This window comes from Aquarana catesbeiana, linkage group LG10 (assembly GCF_042186555.1).
Source record: "Aquarana catesbeiana isolate 2022-GZ linkage group LG10, ASM4218655v1, whole genome shotgun sequence".
NCBI classification, from domain to species: domain Eukaryota; kingdom Metazoa; phylum Chordata; class Amphibia; order Anura; family Ranidae; genus Aquarana; species Aquarana catesbeiana.
The window spans coordinates 223,159,660-223,184,140 of record NC_133333.1 but is presented as its reverse complement, the minus strand read 5'-3'; the positions used below and the strand labels follow the sequence as shown (position 1 = coordinate 223,184,140).

The window sequence follows — 24,481 nt, the reverse complement described above, 5'->3', positions numbered from 1 at the left end:
TTCCTGAATCTCCACCCCTCCAACCAGGAAGCGGGTCCTAAGACCCAGTTGGCCAGGAGGAGAAGCGGCTGTATTGGCCACCGAGGATGAGGAGACGCAGGGTAAGCCGCTGAGGAGGAGACACCGAACACGAGACACAGAGCAGGAAACGCAGGCCCATGACCTAGATGGCATAAGTGTTTGCTGATCAATCGACCGACTGGGGAGGGGTTTTGACAGCTACTGCTGGTTAAACACAGTTGGGTGTAAGCAGCATTTAGAACTGTCTGCAAAAATCTATCGTTTCATGATGGACGCTGCCCTATCCGCAGATATTCGGCTGCCTGAATGTAGATTTATTGAGCTCTAATTTGCAAATGCATATTTTTGTGCATCCATGTTGAGCACTAAAAGATTTAATTAAGATGTAATTGGTGTGTTTACATTTTTTGGAATTAGGTTTACCTGAAAAGATTTTGCATAGATCTAAACTCAGTCACTAAAACCTTTTATAAATATTAACTTTAAATGTAATACTGACACATAATCACACACATAGGTTGGACTTGATGGACTTGTGTCTTTTTTCAACCTCACCTACTATGTAACTATGTAACTATATAACTTGTTATTATAATAATCACACGTTGTTTTCAGTATTTTTCAATCTGTAGCTATTATTAAAATATTACCCTGTGATCCTGCAATGAAGGTCTTTCATTAGGCTGTTCCAGTGAATGGGGTTATAACTGTCTCCCAAATATGCTCTTGCATTGTCACCCTGTCACATGTGCGTCTGGTTAAGCTTACATGCGGCTGTGCAGACATATACTATGGAGCCATGGTCTACCAATGCCATTGTCAGGAAGATGGTCCAGAGCAATGAAGTGCAGTCCATGGTGGAAGAGTGCATGTAAGTGAAGGTTATAACCCCATGTAGGTTTTTTTTGCTATCTGTGTCCCACTTCGGAGATCTCCCTTCACTGCCTGTCCTATAGCAAAAGTAAGAGAATCCCTGGTTGTCACCAGAGTCATCAGAACTAGTGTGCCAGTTGGAAGATTTGTCCTTTATTCTTGTTTTAGTGACAACCCAACATTTGAGATTTTCTTTTGTAGCCAGGTGCTTGGCTAGATAGAGAGCGAGTTAGAACACAGTGCTGTAGCTGCTCTCTATGTCCTCACTGAACTGACATGCTGGATCTAGCAACACTGTCTGCCTTCCACCAGCAGGGGGAGAAGACAAGCCAAAGGAGCTCCATAGACTTTGTACTGGCCACATTGAACTGTGGGAGTTGAAGTCCTGGAAGGGAGCCATGTTGTGGAATCTTACGGACCATATTATTGACCTGAGCCAGAGATCTGGGTCTTTTGTGCTGTGGACCAGAGAGAGTGGATCTGAGTGGAGCTTAGGACTGAGCTACTGGTGGGAAACAGACCCTTGTGGTAGAGAGACCCGGAGCACTATATACCTGTGGGCTGAGGACTGGAGCCACTTTAGGCATATCCAGAGGACATTGGAACAGCGGGAACATTGCGGCTGTATCTTTGGGATTGGTTGCTGATAGTAGGGACTAATCACATAGGGACTGGACATTTGACTAGCAGCCTTTACCATTGCATTCAGAATTTACTGGGACTGTATGTATGTGCACCACCATAAAGACTAGGCCCCAATGCTAGCTAGCTGAAGATGAAGAACTAGGGCAAAGGACTGTCACTTTAGATAAGCTGCTCTACAAGGACTTTATTTACTGCTTTCAATAAGGGGTATCGTTGCAGTAGATATGGGTCTCGGAATAATTATTTCTATAGTGCACTGTTAGAGCATAGTATACTGGTTGCAGGAAAGCTATAACAGCATTGTTCATAATCATAGTTATTCTGATTCATTCTATTGCTTTGTGTGGATTTATAGCTTACCAGGTATAGGTTACTCCTGCTAACTAAAACTCCACACCAACCTGCCACAAGTTTTGGATGCGTTTGGGCCCATGCACCCTCATATATGTCACATTGGGAGCAGTGGCTGTGTCTGTGCATCCGCTGCATCCCAATTGACATGAATGGGACTGCCTTCACGGCAATGCACAGAACACCAATGTAACACCTGTGCATCCTCGTGTGGGTAAGCATGGCCCTCTACAGGCGTACTAATGTGACACCCCATGTAAACAAGGCCTTTCTTGGCTGGCAATTGGTTAAATGCATTTTTAATTTTGTCCATGTACCTCTGGGATGTCCTCTCACTAGTCTCCCTCACGGACAGCAAAAATAACTTGACAGGGGCTCTAACCCACCCTCCTCTATTCAAATATAAATGAAATAGTTTTGTATAAAGTTGGGCCTTAAATTCAATGCAGCTATGAATGACATGCTGAGTAAATATATATTAAACACAAATAAAGCTAAATTTGGCCACTTGAGAACGCACAGTGTGTAAATTCACACAAACATATGGAAAACCACATTGCACATTTCATGTTGACAGGAAACAGACTGAAAGACAGATGCCTTGAATGGCAACAACTTTATGTGACAAGAATGAAATCACAAAAACACAACACCAGACTGAATCATTTTGTTGTTTTGGTTCTCTCATAGGAAATATTTGCCTCTTTTTTTTTACAGATTGATGGTGATTAACCATAAACTGCTTTTTTTTTTCTTTCTGTGCCCTCTGAAGCCATCCGCAGTCATGCATAGAGACCTCCTGATGGACTGCCTACATCTTCTGTGAAGACTGGCCTTGGGACATACCCTTCACTAACAGTTTTCATAGGATGCTATAATAACCCGCAAGGTAAATGTCAAAGGGGCCTTCGGGTGGCTTTTACAGTGTAACCAGTGCTGTTCAGGAGGAGGAGTACTGATTGCATTATACAGGTACTTCCTCTAGTGGATACACATTTATAAACAAAATGTTATCATTAAAATATGACAAGAAGGGTTTAAAATTAAAGTCCAAATGAAGGTGTTATATTAAAAGGCCAGTCCGATCAAAAATGATATTCAAAATCTTGCTCTTGGCTTTGCCTTCCTCCACAAGTATTTATTTTTTTTGCTTTTTTTACAAAAAACAAGTTGTGGACATCTTCAGTCCAGTCATGTGCTGGACTGGATGACATTGGGTATCATTCAACCCAGAAGACTTCTGACATCTTGTGGCGAAAAAAGATTTATTGCGGGGGCTGATGCAGGATAGGTGAGTATTGCAGACAGAGGTGTATTTTTATTTTATTCTAGCTGGGGCATCATTTAAAAAAGTTAAACCGCCTAGGCTGTTTCTTCTATATCTCAGGGACCATAGTGGTGAACTCTCATTCTCATTACATTTGTTGTGGTGCATTGCTGTGTAACAGATGGAAAGCTGCAGGTTGACTGATCTGTCAAGTTGACAGCCCATTCGAAATGAATGGGCTGCCTTACTTCAATGTGTCCATTATAACTAACCGGATAGGTCTGAATGGGCCCCAAGAGATTCCAAATCCTAAATAAATATAGTGGAGAATATAAAAAGGTGATCCATAACATAGCTTATATAGCTCTGCCTCCCTTTGGAAGTTCTGATTTATAATAATATTCTGAGAAAATACTGTCCATTCCTTTGACGAACAAGTTGTACAAATCACAAGAAACATTTCTGGGAGATTAAGAGCTAATCAAAGCCAGCTACTTTACATAACACCACTTGTAACTGTTCATTTCATTTAGCAGAAATGCTACAAAATGCTTTATTACTTGAGCAATATTTTAAGGGAACTCTGTAGATCAGAATACTGAATGATCACTTAGAGAACATCCTTAAGAAGGACTTTCTGTAATGAAAAAAAAAATATTTGTAATGCTTTTATAAAGCTTTTGTTTCATGTCTTTTCTTGTATAGATAAATAAAAAAATGAAAAATAATATTGCCTATGACTATATGACTATAACCTATGTCAACCAATCGGATTCCGGGGGCTGATTTGCAACCTGTCAATGAATACTTTACTGCTTTTATTAGGAGAAGTGTGGATTCTGATGATCTAAGTTGATCTGGGCTAAGAGTAATGCTGCGTACACACGGTCGGACTTTTCGACTGGACTTGTCTGACGGACGCCAACGGACCAAATCCGGCGAACAATACGATCGTGTGTGGGCTTCACCGGACCTTCAGCTGACTTTTCCAGTCGCAAATCTGACAGACTTTAGATTTGAAACATGCTTCAAATCTTTACGTCGTAACTCCGCCGGACCCAGAAATCCGCTCGTCTGTATGCTAGTCCGATGGACAAAAACCCACGCTAGGGCAGCTATTGGCTACTGGCTATCAACTTCCTTATTTTAGTCCGGTGTACGTCATCACATACGAATCCATCGGACTTTGGTGTGATCGTGTGTAGGCAAGTCCGGTCGTTAGAAAGTCCGTTGAAAGTCCACCCAAAGTCCGTCGAAAGTCTGTCGAAAGTCTGTCGGACGGGCTGTCGGACTTTTGTAGCTGAAAAGTCCGACCGTGTGTACGCGGCATAAGCATCAGTAGATGTGAAATGCGTTAGCTGCTGTTCCTGTGTCATCCACCTCTGATGAGACCTGCTTTGGATTTTTATTCCTTTTTTTGTTACAATAAAGGTGCTTCCTTTTTTCATTGAGTGCGGCCGTCCAGCATTGTTCCTATTTATTCATATATCTAGCAGAGCCAGCACCTGTGAGGCGGAGTCGGGCGTTAGCTTCTATTCAGGTGTGCTGGTCCTGGGAGTAGCATTTCTTTTGAAAAATAATATTGCCTATGACTATATGACTATAACCTATGTCAACCAATTGGATCCCGAGGGCTGATTTGTAACCTGTCAATGAATACTTTACTGCTTTTATTAGGAGAAGTGTGGATTCTGATGATCTAAGCTGATCTGCACACTAGTTTTGGGTCAGTGATTTTGAAAGCATTAAAGCTTTTGGATGAAAATAACAGCCATTCAAATAGCATTTTCAAATGGGGAGTTCAGCAATGGTAGCCTGTACATCTTCTCAGTACAATTTAACTTTTTTAGGCCTTTTTTCTCTTCCACACTAGAAAAATCATTGGCTTGTATCTGAATAGTTGCTGCAGATAATTCCAACAGCTCTTTTTACCAACTTTTCCCCCTTAAAGTGGAGTTCCACCCACTTTTACAACTCTTCAGCATCCCTCACTAAACTGTGCACTGTAAACAAATTGGATATTTTTTTATTTTTTTTCTCAGCACCTACTGTATATCTGCTGTATTCATTTTTCACTTCCTCCTCACTGGCCACGGCCCATCGCATCATTTGCTGTTTGCAATGCCTTCTGGGAAGGGGCGACAACTTCCTCTGAAACTGCCGTTGCTATGGAAACCTGACCTGAAACCTATTACACTGCTTGTGCGAGATCTGCAAGGATGAGATCCAAGAAGAAATAAAGTCTGGTATCAGGCCTGCTGTAAGTTTATAAAATAACAAACTACTGCTATAAACTGACAAAACAGACCTTAGTTTACAGACTAACTTTACTAGAATACATTAAGCTAGTGTATTATAGGGGTATTTTTATTTAAAAAGTATAATTTCGGCCGGAACACCACTTTAAAGAACGCCTCTTATTAGAGAAGTACAGGAGCATTGCATTATCTTCTGAAAATTCTAGTTGCCTAGTTACTGACCCTGAACATGTTAAGGATGAGTATAAGCACAGTGCAGGAGCGCCTCTTAGGATCTCATTAGAAGAACTGCAAAATCAACCTACCCTAGGCACTTCAGACAAAAATCAGTGGTAAGGTAATCCTATAATCTATATTCTCTGGCCAGCAGTAGGAAAATTTTAAATAGAAAGGCTAGGCCCAAATTTACTAGAGACAAAGAGCACAGGCTGAAGCTTTACTGCAAGAAGTAAGATACCACAGAAAAGACAGCAGTGTAAAATTGTCCAGTTTTAATTAGAGATAATAAGCCTAACTGGTGTACGGCTAACTTTTATTTTAAATATGGAGACAGGAGGGTGTGTTGAATGGGATTGATATAATGTGAGGATGTTAGGTGACTTAAGTGCACATTGTTCCTGCTCTTAGTTTGTTTCATTTCAAATGATGCAGTGGTGTGCTGTGAACAAAAGGCAGCTCCAAGAACACAAGAACAATAAGCCAGTAAAAAGTAAATGCTTTTCTTTGAGCACTCCAAACAAAAAAAAGATCCTATCAGTAAAGTAAGCCCATTTCGATATACCAGCATGCAATAAAAACAATATATCCCCAAATAAGTCTATATCCCCAAATAATACTCCCTAAAACAAAAACAAAAGTTTGAAAGGGAAGCCTTGCAGCAAACAAAAAAGTTTTCTATGGATGGGGCAGCATTTGAAAGTAACAAAGGAGTTGAGTTGCTAAAGGATGGCAATTTGAATCAATATACAGTTTTCTAAATACCGGTAATTCAATTCTGCACCTGTGCAGTTTGTTAGCTTTCGCTATCCGTTTCCTTACAGCAGCTCCTAATACACTGACGCTTTAACTGCTCCCTATCCTCCTTATCCTGGCTTATCCAAAGCCCCTTGATTGGCCCTTTTAACCCTAATGGCTATACTTTACAGGTCATGCATATGGTTTAAAAAAATCAGCCTGGGTGAATCTGGGCAAAAAATTCCCAGAACCACAAATCTCAAACCTGCAGAATTCGCCTTCAACCCATGGCAGTGGCAAGCTCAAATCTTATCGCTATTTAACAGGGCTTTGTGAATGTTTTAAGAGAAGACTGAATTATTGATTTAGTTAGAAACGGCTTAGAAGCCTATCTTTCAAGATCATTCTACATATATTTGTGCAGTTTATACTCTTCTCATGCAACGTTCATCAAGCCCCGATGAACCTCTTACATGTGTTAGCCTCAGCTGAATGCGTCTTTTAAAAACATTTGCTGGACTTTAAAAAAAAAAGCTTCTGATGATCTCCTTTCGGCACATGACCTAACAGGGGTTTTACTCTATCCAAAACTAAAAACTTTTGGCTCTAGATATATTTTAAAGTATATAACAATGGAATGTGGAAGGGGGCTTCCATCCTTCAGAGGGATTCCTTGTAGATGGGGCTTGTGTCCTTAAGTGGGATTCCTCATGGCCATGCAACGGGACTCAGGCCAGGGAGGTGTCTTCGCGTCTTTCTTCATTGGTCAGCGGGAATAACTGGTATCTGATCAATAGATCTGGGGTGCTTTTTACTCGGTTCAGAAACAGTAGAATGGGATGTAGAAGGTCCATAAACTATCCCTATACAGCAGGAGTCTTTCCCTGCAGTAAACCTAAGTGTCCCTGACCAGACAGGTTCCTCTCTCTAACTACTCCTACACAGCAGAAGCACCTAATAGCCTAAGCAGTGGATAGATTTTTTTTCTCGCGGACCTAGATGGCTGCCAAAATCTTGGAAGAACTTGTGTCCAATTAAGACATAAGACTCTCCCAAGATGGCCCCCAGGAGTATTGTAAAAAGGATATATCAGTCCTCAGACAGGCTTCTCTAGTAGCAGAGGTAAGCAACAGCAGTCACCTGACTGCTTTGCTTATTTCCCATATAAGAAGTGAGTGATCAACCTTATGATCGTTGTGTCACTCCTCTGTTCTGCTAACCTGAGCAGCAGTGCCACCCCCAGCTTAGTAAGTATTGCATTAGGGTGTGCACCCCAAAGCACAAACACACATGCGTAGTAGAGCAGTGGATGGTGTCAGTAGAGCAGAGGATAGTGTCAGTAGGGATGAGATTGGTGTCAGGAGTTTTTTGTTTTTATTATTTCATTTTATTATTATTTTTTTACAATATTTTTTATTTTTTCAATTTGTTAGGAGCCCCATTGAGGGGCTTTGGCAAAATAACAGAGAAAGGGACTGATAACAGAGATTCCCAAGTACCTTTCTCTGTAGCCTCAGCTGCCATGGGGTTAGGGGCGTTCGGCAGGGGAAATCTGCATTGCACAAAGTGATTAGGATGTGCCCAGACACACCCAGCACACCCTGTGCATACGCCTATGTCTGCAGCTGAACAAGCAGCACCTGTCTACATGCAGATGTGTCTGCATACAGAAGGTGTGCATACAGAAGCCATTTGGTGAACAGACAGTCTTCCCAACCATCTGCCCAAGAAAACATCTCTTACAAACCAGAGGATTCTATATCACTGTTGTTGTTTTTTTAACACTTTAATGCTGCTACAGCAGTTCTTTAACTGTCCATAGTTCTCTGGGCAGTTGCCCATAAAATAAAATTGTTGGCTCGGCCCCCATTGCTGCTATACCCCCTGGTAATCGCAGAGTCTTGGCCATAGCAATAAAAGAACTTACAGCTGTATTGACTTCCCCTTCATCTGTTTTACTATTGTGCTTTGTCCTTGTGCTTCCATCCCAGGCAATTGGTATACAGTGATATATTATACACCTTCATTTGCTGCATGACATCTAGGTGATTTTATTTATTGAAAGTGGCAATAATAAAGAAAAAAAAAAAACAAGAATAGGTTTTTGATCAAAACTGAGGTGCTTGCAAATCTGCATTCGACACACAGCTTAATGCTTAAACACCATTTACTAAATTGATTGCATTTTTCTAAAAAAGCAGAAAGCATAAACTGGATTCACACCCCTGTTCTTTGCAGTGAAATATTTTATGCCCTGCACTAAAAAGTGTACTGTCTGCTTTTAGGATTCTGTGGAGTAATGGTATTCTGAAGCATCTCTTGAGTGCCTCATACAGATCCCTCCCATCTATCCAGCCATAATAACAGGTGTACAAGCATCGCCACCCAAGACCCTCTCCCTACAGCCAAATCCTAGGCCATTCTGATAAAACTTGTCCATCCTTTTCTGCCTTCTGCGCTTTTTGACATTCTCTTTATGAATTCCAGGTATGGCATTTTTCCATAGTTACACTGGGTCCGCTTGGGTCAATGTAGCTGTATATACCATACTTGTGGAATCCCTGTGGAAGCTGGAAATCATTATAGTAGGCATCGCTGCTGCAGTGGTCTCCACTAGCTTCTGAGTTGCACGCCGAGTGGCTGTCCTGCAACATTATGAACACAGGAGGACAAGGTGGCAATGCAGGGTGGTGACATCTCAAATCTACTCTGTCCAATCAGAGAACACTTTGCGTTGAACAATTGAAAGAAATAATAATTCCCTTTGCTGAAACACTTTGCATTCGTTCAGAAAATGCAAATTGTTCCCTGAATGGTGCCCGTGTCTAATGGACGGCCTCCTGTCTTCAGTAAGCAGCAGGGCAGCCACTTGCCACAGGACATGAAAGCCAGTGCCTACTACAGTGATTTTCAGCTTCAAGGGGGATCCCATAGGTATGACACATATAGTACATATTTATATTGGTCCAAGCTGGACCTATGTAGCCATGTAATAATTGCCATACCTGGAATTTAGTTTTAGGTGGTCCAATGGTGTCTTTTTTGTGACTTTACTTTGCAGCAAAGGGAAGGTTGTGTTTCTGTAGGGACTTTACGTCCACTTTACCAGAGATATATTACATGTGAGCCCCGCCTCAAAACCAGCACCTACCCCAGGAGCCAGATGCATAGGAGTGCAGGCACATAACTGACCTCCAGTTGCCTTAAAAAAATGAAAGATTGTGGTTTGGCCGGGGTGGGCAGAAAGGGTTGCTGGCCTAGTAGTCATGTGCACGAATCTGGTCTACTGATGGCACATCCCATTCTTTTCCCCTGCATTCAACTCCAGCACGCTTCCTATACTCAACCCCATAACACCCTTGTGAGAATTTGTTTTTGACAACCTGAGATATGCTGAAAACATTTTCAACAGGGGAGTGCATCGTCGCGTGCGCCTAGAGGATCAAGGCCACGAAAGAGTACTACTGACCTCTCCTCTTCATTTCCTCCATCCCTACAATCCTCTATTTTTTAAGGTAACTAAAGATCTGTTTTCAGGACCTAAGTTGTTACATTTATGCAAAACACATATAGATAGATAGCTAACAAGATAGAGAGATAGATTTTTTTTACCCCATAGGAAAAAAATAAGGCAGTTTTATCCAGGGCTTTTTTTCTCAGAGAATAGGTGCAGGAACTCCCCTTTCCTGCGTCAACATTTGTCACTGCCCCCCTACCCACCTCCAAGCACCGTCCCTTGTCCCCCCCCCAATACCTATCTCCCAGAACCATCTCTTTTAAAGAAAACATAACCAAGTATCTTTTTGTGGTGCTAAGTAATCTTTATGTATACACATACATGTTTTTCAAGCATTTTTTATATCAATTTATTTGTATTGGTTACTACTTATTTTTTGTATATGTATTTGGATTGAGTATTTAAGCCTTTTATGAGTTGCGGCACCTCTATATTTATTCAATAAGTAGATTGATGTGTAGGGTAAGCGCAAGATTTGCACAAGTAATCTTTTTACACAAGCAATCTTGATTGAATTTGGTACCCCAGGAACGATAGACCCCACCAGCAACAATAGATCTCCCGGCAGTGAGCAACAATAGACCCCTCCTCAACAGTAGATCGCTTCCAGCAACAATTGACCCACAGCAACATAAGATCCCCCCAGCAACAATAGACCCACAGCAAAATAAGACCCCCCCAGCAACAATAGACCCCTTCCACAACACTAGATCTCCTCTAGCAACAATAGGTTCCCCAGCAGCCAGCATCAATAGACCCTCCAGCAGCCAGCAACAATAGACTCCTCCCTCAACAGTAGATCCGCCTAGCAACAATTGACCCACTAGCAACATAATACCCCCCAGCAACGATAGATCCCCAGCAGCTGGCATCATTGGACCCTTCAGCATACCCCGCTACCCCTTGCCATTGCATACATTCAGTGCCGGAGGTGCCGGAACTGCGTTCCCCTACGTTCCCGCTGAAAAAGGCCCTGGATTTATCCAACAATTTAATGGCAGAGATATGATTGCTCACCTGGGCTTCCAGTAAGAGTTGTCTCATAATTATCATAGACTTCTTTAAAGATTCCTTTTCAGCCGGGTGGAAGATGTCTTCATTGTCCTCTAGAGGGGATGGTTGGGCCACAATAAAATGGGATATCTGGTCATTTAAGGTGTGCAGGCACTTCACAGCTGTGAAAAAAACAGAAACCTGTTAATGACTGAGCAAAATGCAGTAACTGGTACTATATCCAGATCAATTAAAATGATGATTTCCAAATGGTTGCTATGGGTTAAAACACTTTCAACTTCCATGCAATGCATTGTAAAAAGGTAAGCGTACCTAAAAAAAACCCAATTTTGGAGCAGGAAAGAGCTACACTGCGGCAAGAAAATGAAAAATGGTTCTAAAAAATGTAGTTTTTTTTTTTTTTTATGGCTGTGTGCATGGGATTTAAAGCAAAACTTCACGCAATACAGAAAAGTTGTAATATTCTCAAAATTCTCCATGACCTATTACCCTATCATCCCAGAAATCTCATTCCTGCTTATGTGATTGGCACACTGCCTTTCACAGGGGTCTGCACACAGCTTCAGATAGCGTGTAAAGCCTGACTTTCTATTTTTTTTTCTTCTTTTCCCCTCAATCTTTTAAATTCCAAAAAATGAATAGAATTTTCAGAAATAGGTTATGTTTAAGTTTGTTCCCAGATGCTGTTGTGCTAACGTTTAAAAAAAAAATCAATAAAAGCCGCGATCTGACCAGGGTTGACCAAACTTTTTCTTACAACCGAGCTTCACAATAGTAGAGTTAAAAATAGTTTTGGTGCAGAACAAAGCTCTCCTATGCTTCCAGCTCTCATCCAGCAGGTTTGCGGTGCATGCAGCCGACGTTTTCACGCTGAGAGGGCTGTTACTCTGAAATTACAATGGGGTTGTGTTTAAGGGACATTTTAGATGCACGCAGTGCTCCCTGTAGTTCTTCTGTGATGCTGTTAAGGGATGTGGGATGGTGAGTGATTTTCGCAGCCCAATGAAAAATCTGCCTTTCTGAAAATCTATTTGCTGCTACTACGGTCTGGCCGCAAGTGAACTTTAGCAAAATGTACTCTTAGCGATAAAAAAAAACCACAGATATAAAAAATACTAAATGAAATAAACTGAACCACTCCACTCTGTTCAGCAGCAGATCCATAAGCAGATGCCCTGCTGAATTGGATCTGACTAGGAAGGATGTCACTTTTGTGACATCTGTCCCCTTTTCAGTATTTTGACTATTGCAACTCCCTTCTCATTGGCCTGCCTCTCCATAGGCTATCCCCTCTTCAGTCTATCATGAATGCTGCTGCCAGACTCATCCACCTTACCAACCGTTCAGTGTCTGCCAACCCTCTCCTCCAGTCCCTACACTGGCTCCCAATCACCCAGCGAATTAAATTCAAAATACTAACCACAACATACAAAGCCATTCACAACTCTGCCCCGAGCTACATCACCAACCTTGTCCCCAAATATCAACCAAATTGTCCTCTCCGCTCTTCTCAAGATCTCCTGCTCTCAAGCTCTCTCATCTCCTCCTCTCATGCTCGTCTCCAGGATTTCTCCAGAGCCTCTCCCATCCTCTGGAAATTGCTACCTCCACTGGTCCGGCTATCCCCTAATCTTGCTACCTTCAGGCGATCCCTGAAAACTCATTTCTTCAGGAAAGCCTATCACGTCTCCAACTAATCTTCTACCACTTCCATCAGCTCATTCCCCACAGTTACAACCTTTTGTACCACCTGCCCCACCCTATTAGATTGCAAGCTCTTCTGAGCAGGGCCCTCTTAATCCTCTTGTATTTTATTGTATTGTAACTGTATGGTCTCCTTTTATACTGTAAAGCGCTGCGTAAACTGTTGGCGCTATATACATCCTGTATAATAATAATAATAATATTTAGACTGTGGCATATTGGATCAATGGACTGCCGGATGTAAAAAGACTTGGTGGACTGTTTACTTCATGCTTCCTCCAATCCAACATGTTTAGGTTCAGAAAAACAGAAAAAGTTTCTGGCTTTTCTAGGGGGGTTTTTTTTATGGACCTGAATAGACTTGGAGGACTGCAGATTGCTCATGGAGCTCTTCATGGAGCTTTCAATCAGTACCACCTGAAAAACTGACAGTCGGACTAGATCTGACAGCACATGTGAAAGGGTGCTTTTTCTAAAAATGTTGCCAAAGCAGCCCAATAAGTGAAATAAGTGAAACTATTATTTTTATGATCTATAGGTAGCAGTTAGGCTTCACGTATATGGGACGTTTTAAAACCTCTCCTGAACGATTTAACTTGACAGATAGTAACCGACATTTAAAAACGTCCTGTGTGCCGCATTTACATGCCGCAATTACCAGCATTTGCGTTTAGAAGCGTTTTTTACATTGAAAATAGTCAAAAATGTTTCTCCATTAAAAACGTCTGTAGACGAAACGCGGATAAATGCGAGTTTACACTCGTTTACAAGCTGTTACAGGCATTTGTCATTTCAAATGACATTTGAATTGAACATCTGCCTGGGAATGCATTTTTTTGCTTTCCAAAAAAAGCTTTTTAGACTCAACTGCCTAGAAACAACTAAAAAAGACCCTGTGTACATGTACTGATAAGATAACATTAAGGAGAGTTCAGGGGCAGCTAAAAAAAAATGCCCAACTGCTCCTAAACGTCCTTTTTCTAAACGTCCTAAGCAATCTTAATCTGAACAGACTTGGAGGACTGCAGATTGCTTGAGGGCAGGGCCTACTTGCCCTGCATGTGGGGGTACCTCTCTCGTGTATGTGCTCACTAATGCCAGGGACATGGTGGGGCCATGGTCATGTGGATTCAACATTAAAGTGGAACCTCATCTTAGAAGTGAGCCGTACACCCTGTGCAGCCATGAAACAACATGCAACTTCCTCCTGTGAACCACTCCTTTCCATGTCGCTGCGCGCCTTGTCTTCTGAATGTAGCATTTGGAGGGGGACACCACTAAGCCTATGTCCTGTTCCACCAGTCCAGCCTTACTCTGGCACCCCACTCCCAGTGACAGAATGGGGTTCTGACATGCACTGAGAGCAGACCTCATGTGTGCACTTAACTTCTTACTCAACCTACCTGCTGCTAGTTTCATGGAGTCTCCGTACCACAGGTTCAGTCCCAATTGCTCTTGGGGCACCGATTGCTAGGGAGGGAGAGAGAGCACCAACCCCCTTGCTACTAGAGGATCCATCACTCATGCCCGCTACCACTCTCTGCTGTCTGGCTGCCATTACATTCCCACAAGTTCATGATTACCCATAGCGATCACATACTTCCCATCAGCTCCTCTGCTGAATTAACTCTTTATGACAGCCTTCCATTCTTTCCTCTTTACCCCGTATGTGCTTACAGGCCCTGTTCTTCTAAACACGCCATGTACAACCATGCAACCCTTTACAGTAACTTCAGACCAGGCTTTTTTTTTAAGGAAACTTTACTAGACTCACTCGATATCACAGTCCAACAGTTCAGTCCTGGTGCTTTCCTAACTAACTAGATCCAGGATGTCTGGTGAATACCTTTCCCCAAGGTGAGAGTCCATGATGTGGAAGAGTCCTAGCTCTGGGAATCTTCCTCAGAGGGTACTCTGCACATTGCTAGTGGTCACATTTCCCAGCTTTGCCTCTTGACTACTTCCCACACAGGAAAACTGCGTGACTAGCATAACCTCCCTCCGGACAGCCTTGGGAACATATCTGCTCAACCCCAACACTTGGAAGCACCTGATTACATGCTCATAGACCTACATGAAGCTTCCAATCTGGTCCAACGGAAATACTGACAGGTGGACCCGATCTGAAAGCTCGTGTGAAAGGGATTTTATTTTTTTTTTCAAATAAATTTTGCCAAAGCAGCCCAGTAAGTGAAAAATTCTCACTCGGGTGAAATTTTGTTTTACAGTGAAATCAGTCATCACTACCCAAGACATCGAGCGAAACCAAGCATCCTAAGGAATTCTCCTTGACAGTTTAGTCTAATAATCAAAATTGCCCAGGCAAATCAAGAAAACAGGATACAAGTTGAGGGTCTGAATACAGGGTCCCAACACAAGTCAGCAATGACAGCTTACATACCTCTATTCTGATGGGTTCCCTTTAAAAGAAAATCAGAGTTCTAAAATGTAATTTGAAATATTGACTGGCATATGGTGTGACGTTACAGGATGCCACGTTTCCCTTCGTTCAGCAGCCCAATTTGCTGGCAATAAATATTTACAAGTATTGCAGATCAAAGCAGCTGCTTTGAGTAATGAGAAATATTCTGATGATATGGCTGAATAACATGATAATATATGACTTCATTTGACATATCAAGTTGATTTTAATAAGGTCTCTAAGCTGGTACATTAGAGCGTATAAACATGAGGGCCAGTCCATCTGGGACTTAACAATTGCTGTTGCAAGCAATTTGCCAACACCCACAATAGAGTGCACAAAGCACGCTTCTAATATAGACAAGAAGTATAACCAGCCGTCCTGCTTTTCCAATAGGAACGCCATGTTGCCTATGACAAGAGTTGCCAACAGGCGGATACTTTATCTGCCTGGCCAGGACAAATGGTACATTTTACATTTTAGTTGCATGCTATAGATATATATATATATATATATATATATATATATATATACTAACATTTCCACTTTTCCAAAAAATAAACATTGTACTCTGATAGATTTATGAGGTTAAGGCATCATTCCCACGAGGCGTATCCGCTGCCTCGGAGTCTGCCTCTATCCGCCAGCATAGCGGGAGATCTCTCCGTTGATCTCCGCTGAGCCGGCAGATGACAGGTTCCTCTCTGCTCACTGAGCGGGGAGGGGCTTGTCTAGTGCGGCTGCTGCCTATGGAGGGTTCGGATGAAAATGGACAGCATGTCCGTTTACATTAGATCTCACCTGATCCGATCCGCCAGCGACGGATGCGAACGTTGGGGCATCTGTCTGCTTTTAGCGGATCGGACCGGGTCAGATGTCAGTGGACATGTCACCGCTGACATCCGTCGCTCCATAGCCTTACAGTACATGGCGCGCCCGTTCAGGTCCGCCGTCAAAACTGACAGGCGGATCTGAACGGTCCCACCGTGTGAAAGAGGCCTTATACATGCAATGATCATATTCAATAAACTGTCGGGACCTTGCCATATGCAAGAAGTGTCTTCATTATTTTTGAGATCAGCAGGGATCAGTTAGGCTTTAGACAGACTAATGGCGCGTACACACGGTCGGATTTTCCGACGGGAAATGTTCGATGGGAGCTTGTTGTTGGAAATTCCGACCGTGTGTAGGCTCCATCGGACATTTTCTGTCAGAATTTCCGACAAACAAAATTTGAGATCTAGATTTTCCGACAACAAAATCCGCTGTCGTAAATTCTGATCATGTGTACACAATTCCGAAGCACAACGTTCCACACATGCTCGGAATCATTCTTGACGTTTGGAATTTCCAACAAGATTTGTGTGACCGTGTGTATGCAAGACAGGTTTGAGCCAACATCAGTCGGAAAAAAAACATGGATTTTGTTGTCGGAATGTGCGATCGTGTGCATAAGTGTTCCTGTGATTCTGTGTGTGCCTAGGCCCAAGTTGTTTACTGCTTCTTACAGCTACTGTTGAGTAATTTGGGGTTTAGCTTCTTTGTTATGAATTTTTGTATTTATAGGAGGGGTTGGTTTCCTTTTTAGGGTGGGGCTACAAGACTAAGGTAAAAGAAAAAATGAATGTTGGGGCAGGCAGTAGGAGGGTAGAAGGTAGGTGTAAAACATATACAAGTCCTTTAATACATGCAAAAAACAAAAACAAAAAACAAACGTACGTTTTTGTTTAAAGCGGAGTTCCACCCAAAAATGGAACTTCCGCTTTAAGTGCAGTTGACCCCTGACATGCCACATTTGGCATGTAATTTTTTTTTTTTTGGGGGGGGGGGCAGATACCAACTCCCACTTCCTCCTGGGGCTCCACGGCGCCGGAAGGAAGTTCGCCTCTCCCCCCTCCCTCTCGGCAATCATCTGGGACACGTCACAGGTCCCAGATGATTGCCCGTCCAGTCACAGTGTGGCTTGTGCATGCGCAGTGCATGCTTGGCCATGAAGCCAAAGTCGGGCACCCACAGTGACAATGCCAGTGCCGCAGAGAGGAGGGGGAGAGAAGCAGGGCTTAGTTTGCCCGCATCACTGGACCGTGGGACAGGTGAGTGTGTGATTAATAAAAGTCAGCAGCTACACTTTTTGTAGCTGCTGACTTTTATATGGGTGGAACTCTGCTTTAACCGCTTCAGCTCCGGAAGATTTTACCTCCTTCCTGACCAGAGCACTTTTTGCGATTCAGCACTGCGTCGCTTTAACTGACAATTGCGCGTGCGACGTGGCTCTCAAACAAAATTATGCGCTATAAACAAAATAAGAGCGACAATTTTGAAAAAAAAAACGCATTATTTTTTACATTTTGCTATAATAAATATCCCCCAAAAATATATAAAAAAACATTTTTTTTACTCAGTTTAGGCCGATTGTATTCTTCTACATATTTTTGGTAAAAAAAAAAATTGCAATAAGTGCTTATTGATTGGTTTGCGCAAAAGTTATAGCATTTACAAAATAGGGGATAGTTTTATGACATTTTTATTAATAATTTTTTTTTTACTAGTAATGGCGGCGATCAGCGATTTTTATTGTGACTGCGACGTTATGGCAGACATGTCGGACATTTTTGACACATTTTTGGGACCATTGTCATTTATACAGCGATCAGTGCGATTAAAAATGCACTGATTACTGTGTAAATGACACTGGCAGTGAAGGGGTTAATCACTAGGGGGCGGGGAGGGGTTAAGTGTAAATAGGACAATAAGTAGCAGAGCTAGACCTACTATTGAATAAAAAATACCAATAGTGTTTTACAATATACAGTATCAAAACGTAAATGTGAAAACTAAATAAAATAAATGTCCATCTATATAGTATAGGCAGTGCTCAAACAATTATCCGCAAAGTGAGTGTAGTTCAATTGGTTGGATACATCCTCCACCGCAACCCCAGTGATACACCACACAAAATGCTTGCTTACCGAACGGCAAGCTCTTTGAGCCTGCGACCTGTACCCGGCCAGGGCCTTTATCCAAATGAGGACCGAAAGGACGATATCCAGGCAAACCCCACAAGATGGTCAGCATACAGAGCAGAACCCGCCAAACTCTCCAGTCATGGATCAAATATGTGGGCAGATTGTGGTACCATTCAGAAGTTTCCCAGAACGAGAAAGGATCACCATAGCATAATACTGATAATCGATATTTATTTTATAAAAAGAATGTCACTTACAATGATCTGGAATTATAAAAGCAAACAGCCAGCTGGCTAATGCAGACACCCATCCCACGAACGGCACACGCGAGACGTCAGCACGTCAGCTCCTCCCGACGCGCGTTTCGTCATACGATTACATCATCTGGGGCAAGTGTGTCCTAGGGGAGTGATTCTAACTGTAGGGGGATGGGCTGTGTGTGTCACTATGCTGATCACTGCTCCCGATGACAGGGAGCTGTGATCAGTGACACTTGTTCACTAGGCAGAACATCAGCATCTCCCTGTTCGTCCTCTCCGTGAGGCGATCGCGGGTATCCCCGCGGCGATCGAGTCCGCGGGACCCGTGACCCGACTCACAGAGTTCCCGGCCGACGCGCACGCAATGGCACGGCGGGGAATTCAAATGGACGTACCTGTAAGTCCATTTGCCCAGCTGTGCCATTCTGCCGACGTACATCGGCGTGCGCCGGTCGGGAAGTGGTTAAGTGACGCTAAACTCTGGTTTAAAAAAATTTAAATTCCTAAAATGGTTATAAACCTCAGACATGAAATAAGAACAAAGCATATTGCTCTATAGTGTGTACTTGTCTCAATCCAGAGCACTAAGTAAAGATATAGGACAGTTTGAGCGGAATTTACCAGTGTCAGCAAAAGTAACACTACATAATCTTATGAAATTCAATTTATTACAAATATATTACAAAAGTCAAAATTGGTACAAGATAAAGGCAAGAAAACTAAAGCTCTCATTGATATAACCACATAATGTATATGACATATTGGATCCCTATTACTGCTACGTCAGAGAGGTCGACGTTTTGCTTTATGCTTCCTCAGGACCTTAATTCCTTGACTGTAAGCAGAGGGATTATATCAGAGAGAGCCCTCATATATGTAACATGCCATGTGCTATCCAAAGGCGTCTGGATCAGCGAATATCCTCCCCAGATCAATCAGCCAATAAATCTAAATGTCCCATTTGGGCAGACGTATCCCCAGAGTCCCTACACCGGGATAAAGGTTAATAACCAGTATGCAGTATCATTCAATCTGACTAGTTATCCAATTAAATCCTTGATGATATTCAAGTAAGAGTCAGTGGTGAAGTGGCTTATTGGGACCTGCACAGAAAAAGCAGTGGATAGCCTGAGATCAATAGACCAGTGTGAGGATTGACATCAGTTACCATGCGATTGCACAGTGCAGATATAATCAACATTTACTGGCGACAATATCAGCAAAGATATCTAGCAATGTTTCCCCTAGATCAAGCCACAACAACCCAGAGCACTAAGTGTCATTTCTGTCCACTGCCCCGTTCCCCTGCTATCAACATGAGTCACTCCTGACAAGTTTACAAGTTTTCCTGACACCAAGAGAAAAAGGTGACAGGGGAGGGACCTTCAGCTGATTGACAGCCTCAGATCTGTTCCTGTGTGCTGTGTGGAGAGGAAAGTGTGCTCTTTCCCTCCAATCAGCTCTCAGAGCTCTCCTTACTGAGCTCTGCAGAGTGTAACTTCAGCTCTCCGCCCTCTTTTTTTATGGAAGCTCAGACAAGCTTTAAACATTCTGGACTTTAAACAGATATGGAGAAGAGAAGACTGCAGATAAACATGTACAACTTATGTATAATGATTTGTTTAATTGCTGTGTATCACCTGAGGCCAGTCACTTCACTGGGCATATGTGAGGGTTTACAACCACTTTAACTCAGAAAAGACTTTTCTATTGCTCTCAGCCTCCTCCAAATTCTTTTTGTTTTTTTTTGCTGTGACCCGACTTCCTGTTAGAGGGGGGCTATGTTCATTCTCTATGGTCCCACCGTATGTAGGAACACAGCCATCCTGAGATTCACTCCTGAGATGGACTATGGGGTTTGTAGTGTGCATAGAGCAGTGAACATGACCATAACTAACGTACAATGCTTGTTCCAAACAAAAGCATGGGGAAAAGGAGAGGTTTGGGAGGTTATGAAGATGTTACAAGACAGCAGAAAAACACAAGAGGGAACAATGTAATGGCACATGGAATATGGCCTTTAAGTAGTGGATGCATGTATTATTTTTGAAGAATAAAGATATCGTTTAGTGTCACTTTTACTTTTGTGAAATAAAAGGAATTCACATTTAGAAAGCTATCATTACATATACATTAACAGCATACAGATATCAGAATGTTATATTTTTTGAGATAATGGCTGTTTAATGCATGTATATATTCACTAAAACTTTAAACTGCAATTACCTGAAGTACTTTGCTCTTTTTTACCTTAAATATCCAGAGGACTAATCGTATACGATATGCATATTTATTTAAAGCGGAGTTTAAAAAAAAAAAAATTAAAAGTCAGCAGCTACAAATACTGCAGCTGCTGACTTTTAATAATTGGACACTTACCTGTCCCAGGGTCCAGTGATGCGGGGAACGACGAAGCCCCATTGGTCTCCCCCTTCTCTCTGCAGCGCCGGCATTGTCACTGTAGGCTCCCGGCTGTGGCTTCACAGCCAGTCACGCAATCTGCGAGCTGCGCGGCGCGCTGTGACTGGCCGAGTAATCATCTGGAACCTGTGACGTGTCCCAGGTGATTGCCAAGAGGGAGGGGGGAGAGGTGAACTGACTTCTGGAACCGGGAGGAAGCGGGAGCGGGAACCCTCTAAAAAGAGGGTTTCTGCCCCCCCCCCCAAAAAATGACATGCCAAATGTGGCATGTCAGGGGGTCACCTTCCCTTAAAGCGAAAGTTACATTTTTATGTGGAACTTCGCTTTAAGTAGAATACAGTACACTAGCATTGCATCAAATTCTAATTCTGTTTTTTATTTTAGTGTAGTAGTTAATGGTTAAAAACAGCACACCAACATAAAAACTAGAAAGGGGACTTTAACCCAAATACATGGGATCTATTTAGCTGATTTTGTACATTTGCCCACTGACAAAGAAATGATCAGTCTATAAGTTTAATGGTAGGTTTATTTTAACAGTGAGAGAATAACAACAAAAATATCCATAAAAACGCAATTCAAAAAAGTTATAAATTGATTTGCATTTTAATGAGTGAAATAAGTATTTGGCCCCTTCGCAAAACATGACTTAGTACTTGGTGGCAAAACTCTTGTTGGCAATCAGAGGTCAGACATTTCTTGTAGTTGGCCACCAGGTTTGCACACATCTCAGGAGGGATTTTGTCCCACTCCTCTTTGCAGATCCTCTCCAAGTCATTAAGGTTTTGAAGCTGACCTCTGGTAACTCGAACCTTGAGCTCCCTCCACATATTTTCTGTGTGATTAATGTCTGGAGACTGGCTAGGCCACTCCAGGACCTTAATGTGCTTTTTCTTAAGCCACTCCTTTGTTGCCTTGGCCGTGTATTTTGGGTCATTGTCATACTGGAATACCCATCCACGACCCATTTTCAATGCCCTAGATGAGGGAAGGAGGTTCTCACCCAAGATTTGACGGTACATGGTCCCATCCCTCATCCCTTTGATGCGGTGAAGTTGTCCTGTCCCCTTAGCAGAAAAACACCCCCAAAGCATAATGTTTCCACCTCCATGTTTGTTGGTGGGGATGATGATCTTGGGGTCACAGGCAGCATTCCTCTTCATCCTGCAAACACAGTTGAGTTGATACCAAAGAGCTCAATTTTGGTCTCATCTGACCACAACACTTTCACCCAGTTCTTCTCTGAATCATTCAGATGTTCATTAGCAAACTTCAGACAGGCCTGTACATGCTTTCTTGAGCAGGGGGACCTTGCGAGCACTGCAGGATTTCAGTCCTTTGTGGCGTAGTGTGTTACCAATTGTTTTCTTGGTGACTAAGGTTCCCAGCTGTCTTGAGATCATTGACAAGATTCCCCCCGTGTAGTTCTGGGCTGATTCCTCACCGTTCTCATGATCATTGAAACTGCAGAAAAACGCATTTCAAAAAAGCTATAAATTGATTTGCATTTTAATGAGTGAAATTAATGTATTTGATCCCCCATCAATCAGCAAGATTTCCGTCTCCCAGGTGTCTTCTATACAGGTAACGTGCTAAGACTAGGAGCACTCCCTTTAAGAGAGACTCTCAGCTTGTTACCTGTATAAAAGACACCTGTCCACAGAAGCAATCAATTAATCAGATTCCAATCTCTCCACCATGGCCAAGACCAAAGAGCTGTCCAAGGATGTCAGGGACAAGATTGTAGATCTACACAAGGTTGGATTGAGCTACAAGATCATCGCCAAGCAGCTTGGCGAGAGGGTGACAACAGTTGGTGTGATTATTTGCAAATGGAAGAAACAAAAAACAACTGTCAATCTCCCTTGGTCTGGGATTCCATGCAAGATCTCACCTCGTGAAGTTTCAATGATCATGAGAACGGTGAGGAATCAGCCCAGAACTACACGGGAGAATCTTGTCAATGATCTCAAGGCAGCTGGGACCATAGTCACCAAGAAAACAATTGGTAACACACTACGCCAGGAAGGACTGAAATCCTGCAGTGCTCGCAAGGTCCCCCTACTCAAGAAAGCACATGTACAGGCCTGTATGAAGTTTGCTAATGAACATCTGAATGATTCAGAAAAGAACTGGGTGAAAGTGTTGTGGTCAGATGTTGTGGTCTACTGTCATTTTTACCATTTTGACACTTTTTTGGTGAATGAGTAGGGGTTCAATGTACCCGATAACCATTCACATAGGGGGGGCTGGGGGTCCCCTTGTTAAAGGGGGCTTCCGGATTCCGATAAGCTCCCCCCACCCACGACCCCCACAACCACCGGGCAAGGGTTGTAGGGAAGAGGCCCTTTTCCCCATCAACATGGGGACAAGGTGTTTTGGGGTGGACCCCAAAACACCCTCCCCATGTTGAGGGCACGTGGCCTGGTACGGTTCAGGAGGGAGGGGTGCTCTCTCGTCCCCCCCTTTTCCTGCGGCCTGCCAGGTTGCATGCTCGGATAAGGGCCATTTTTTTTACACTTTGGTGCGGGGTTCCCCTTAAAATCCATACCAGACCTGAAGGGTCTGGTATGATTTTTGGGGGGACCCCACACCATTTTTTTTATTTTGGCGCAGGGTTCCCCTTAATATCCATACCAGACCTGGAGGGCCTGGTATGGATTTTGGGGGGACCCCCATGCAATTTTTTTTTAATTTTGGTGTGGGGTTCCCCTTAATATTCATACCAAACCCAAAGGGCCTGGTATTGGACTGGGAGGAGAACCCAATGCCGTTTTTTTCAATGATTTTTTATTGCCGGGATCCGACAACTAATTACAGCCTTGAGCAGTTTTAAATGACATTTTTTCCTTTAGAAATGTAATTTTGCTGTGGTACAGTTCTAAACACGGGAAATATGCGCTACTTTGCAGGCATACTGCAAAGTTGCCTCCCCAGGCAACATATTTAAAGGAATATTATTTTTTGCATTGATGTCCCCTGGGGCAGTACCCGGGTCCCCAAACACTTTTCATGGCAATAACATGAATATAAGCCTTTAAAATGAGCACTTTTGATTTTTCATGTTCGTGTTCCATAGACTTTAACGGTGTTCGCGTATTCGCACAAAATTTTTGCCTATTCGCAAGTTCTGGTGCGAACTGAACCGGGGGGGGGGGGGGGGGTGGGGTGTTCGGCTCATCCCTAGTGATGATCCACTTCTCAAAAGATATTGTATTTGGCCTTGCTGCCATCTAGCACGGGGGGTGTCCTCACTGTCACTAGAAAGATAGAAAGAAAAGGAAATAAAAACACATTTGGCATAATGCACTTGGCTGGTGCGCCCTCTTTTCTTTCTATCCTTCTAATAAATCTGATTGTGGCTAGCCTTAGACAGCTCAGACCAACCAAGCAATCAAATCCAATCTTTCATTGCCCAACTGGAGTTTGATTTTGACCGAAATTCATCCCTCCGTGTAACAACCAAGAATCCACTTAACAAGCAGGAACATAATGTACCCCTGTATCAAACTCAGCATCTGCAATATTCCTCCTCCCCTCCTCTGCAGTGAATCGGAGGAGGACCTTTTGCAGCAGCTGAAGGATAAAACTAGCAATTTAACGTCATTTACATAAAGCTGTGCTTTTTCATTTTTTTCCCTGACACGAGTGACCCCTATTTAAAAATGTAGGAACACAAGTCTGCAGATGCTGTAAAATTTAACTACTGAAATTATATTTTCTTAGAATAATCGCTCCCTGCGCTTAGTTGATATTTTCAAAGCAACATAAAACATTCCGCTCTTTGGTTTTTTGGGTCTTTTGTAAA

The 24,481-nt window shown here is 42.7% G+C and overlaps 1 protein-coding gene across 4 annotated transcripts in view; it reads right to left on the bottom strand.

Moving 5' to 3' along the window:
* KAZN (kazrin, periplakin interacting protein) overlaps nucleotides 1-24,481 on the bottom strand; it is an 879,961-nt gene that overhangs the window by 619,192 nt on the left and 236,288 nt on the right. For all 4 annotated transcript variants that reach the window (XM_073603357.1, XM_073603355.1, XM_073603353.1 and 1 more), the window contains exon 2: nucleotides 10,904-11,061. In XM_073603357.1, coding sequence (XP_073459458.1) covers nucleotides 10,904-11,061 — 158 coding nt within the window. The remainder of the gene's footprint in view (nucleotides 1-10,903; nucleotides 11,062-24,481) is intronic.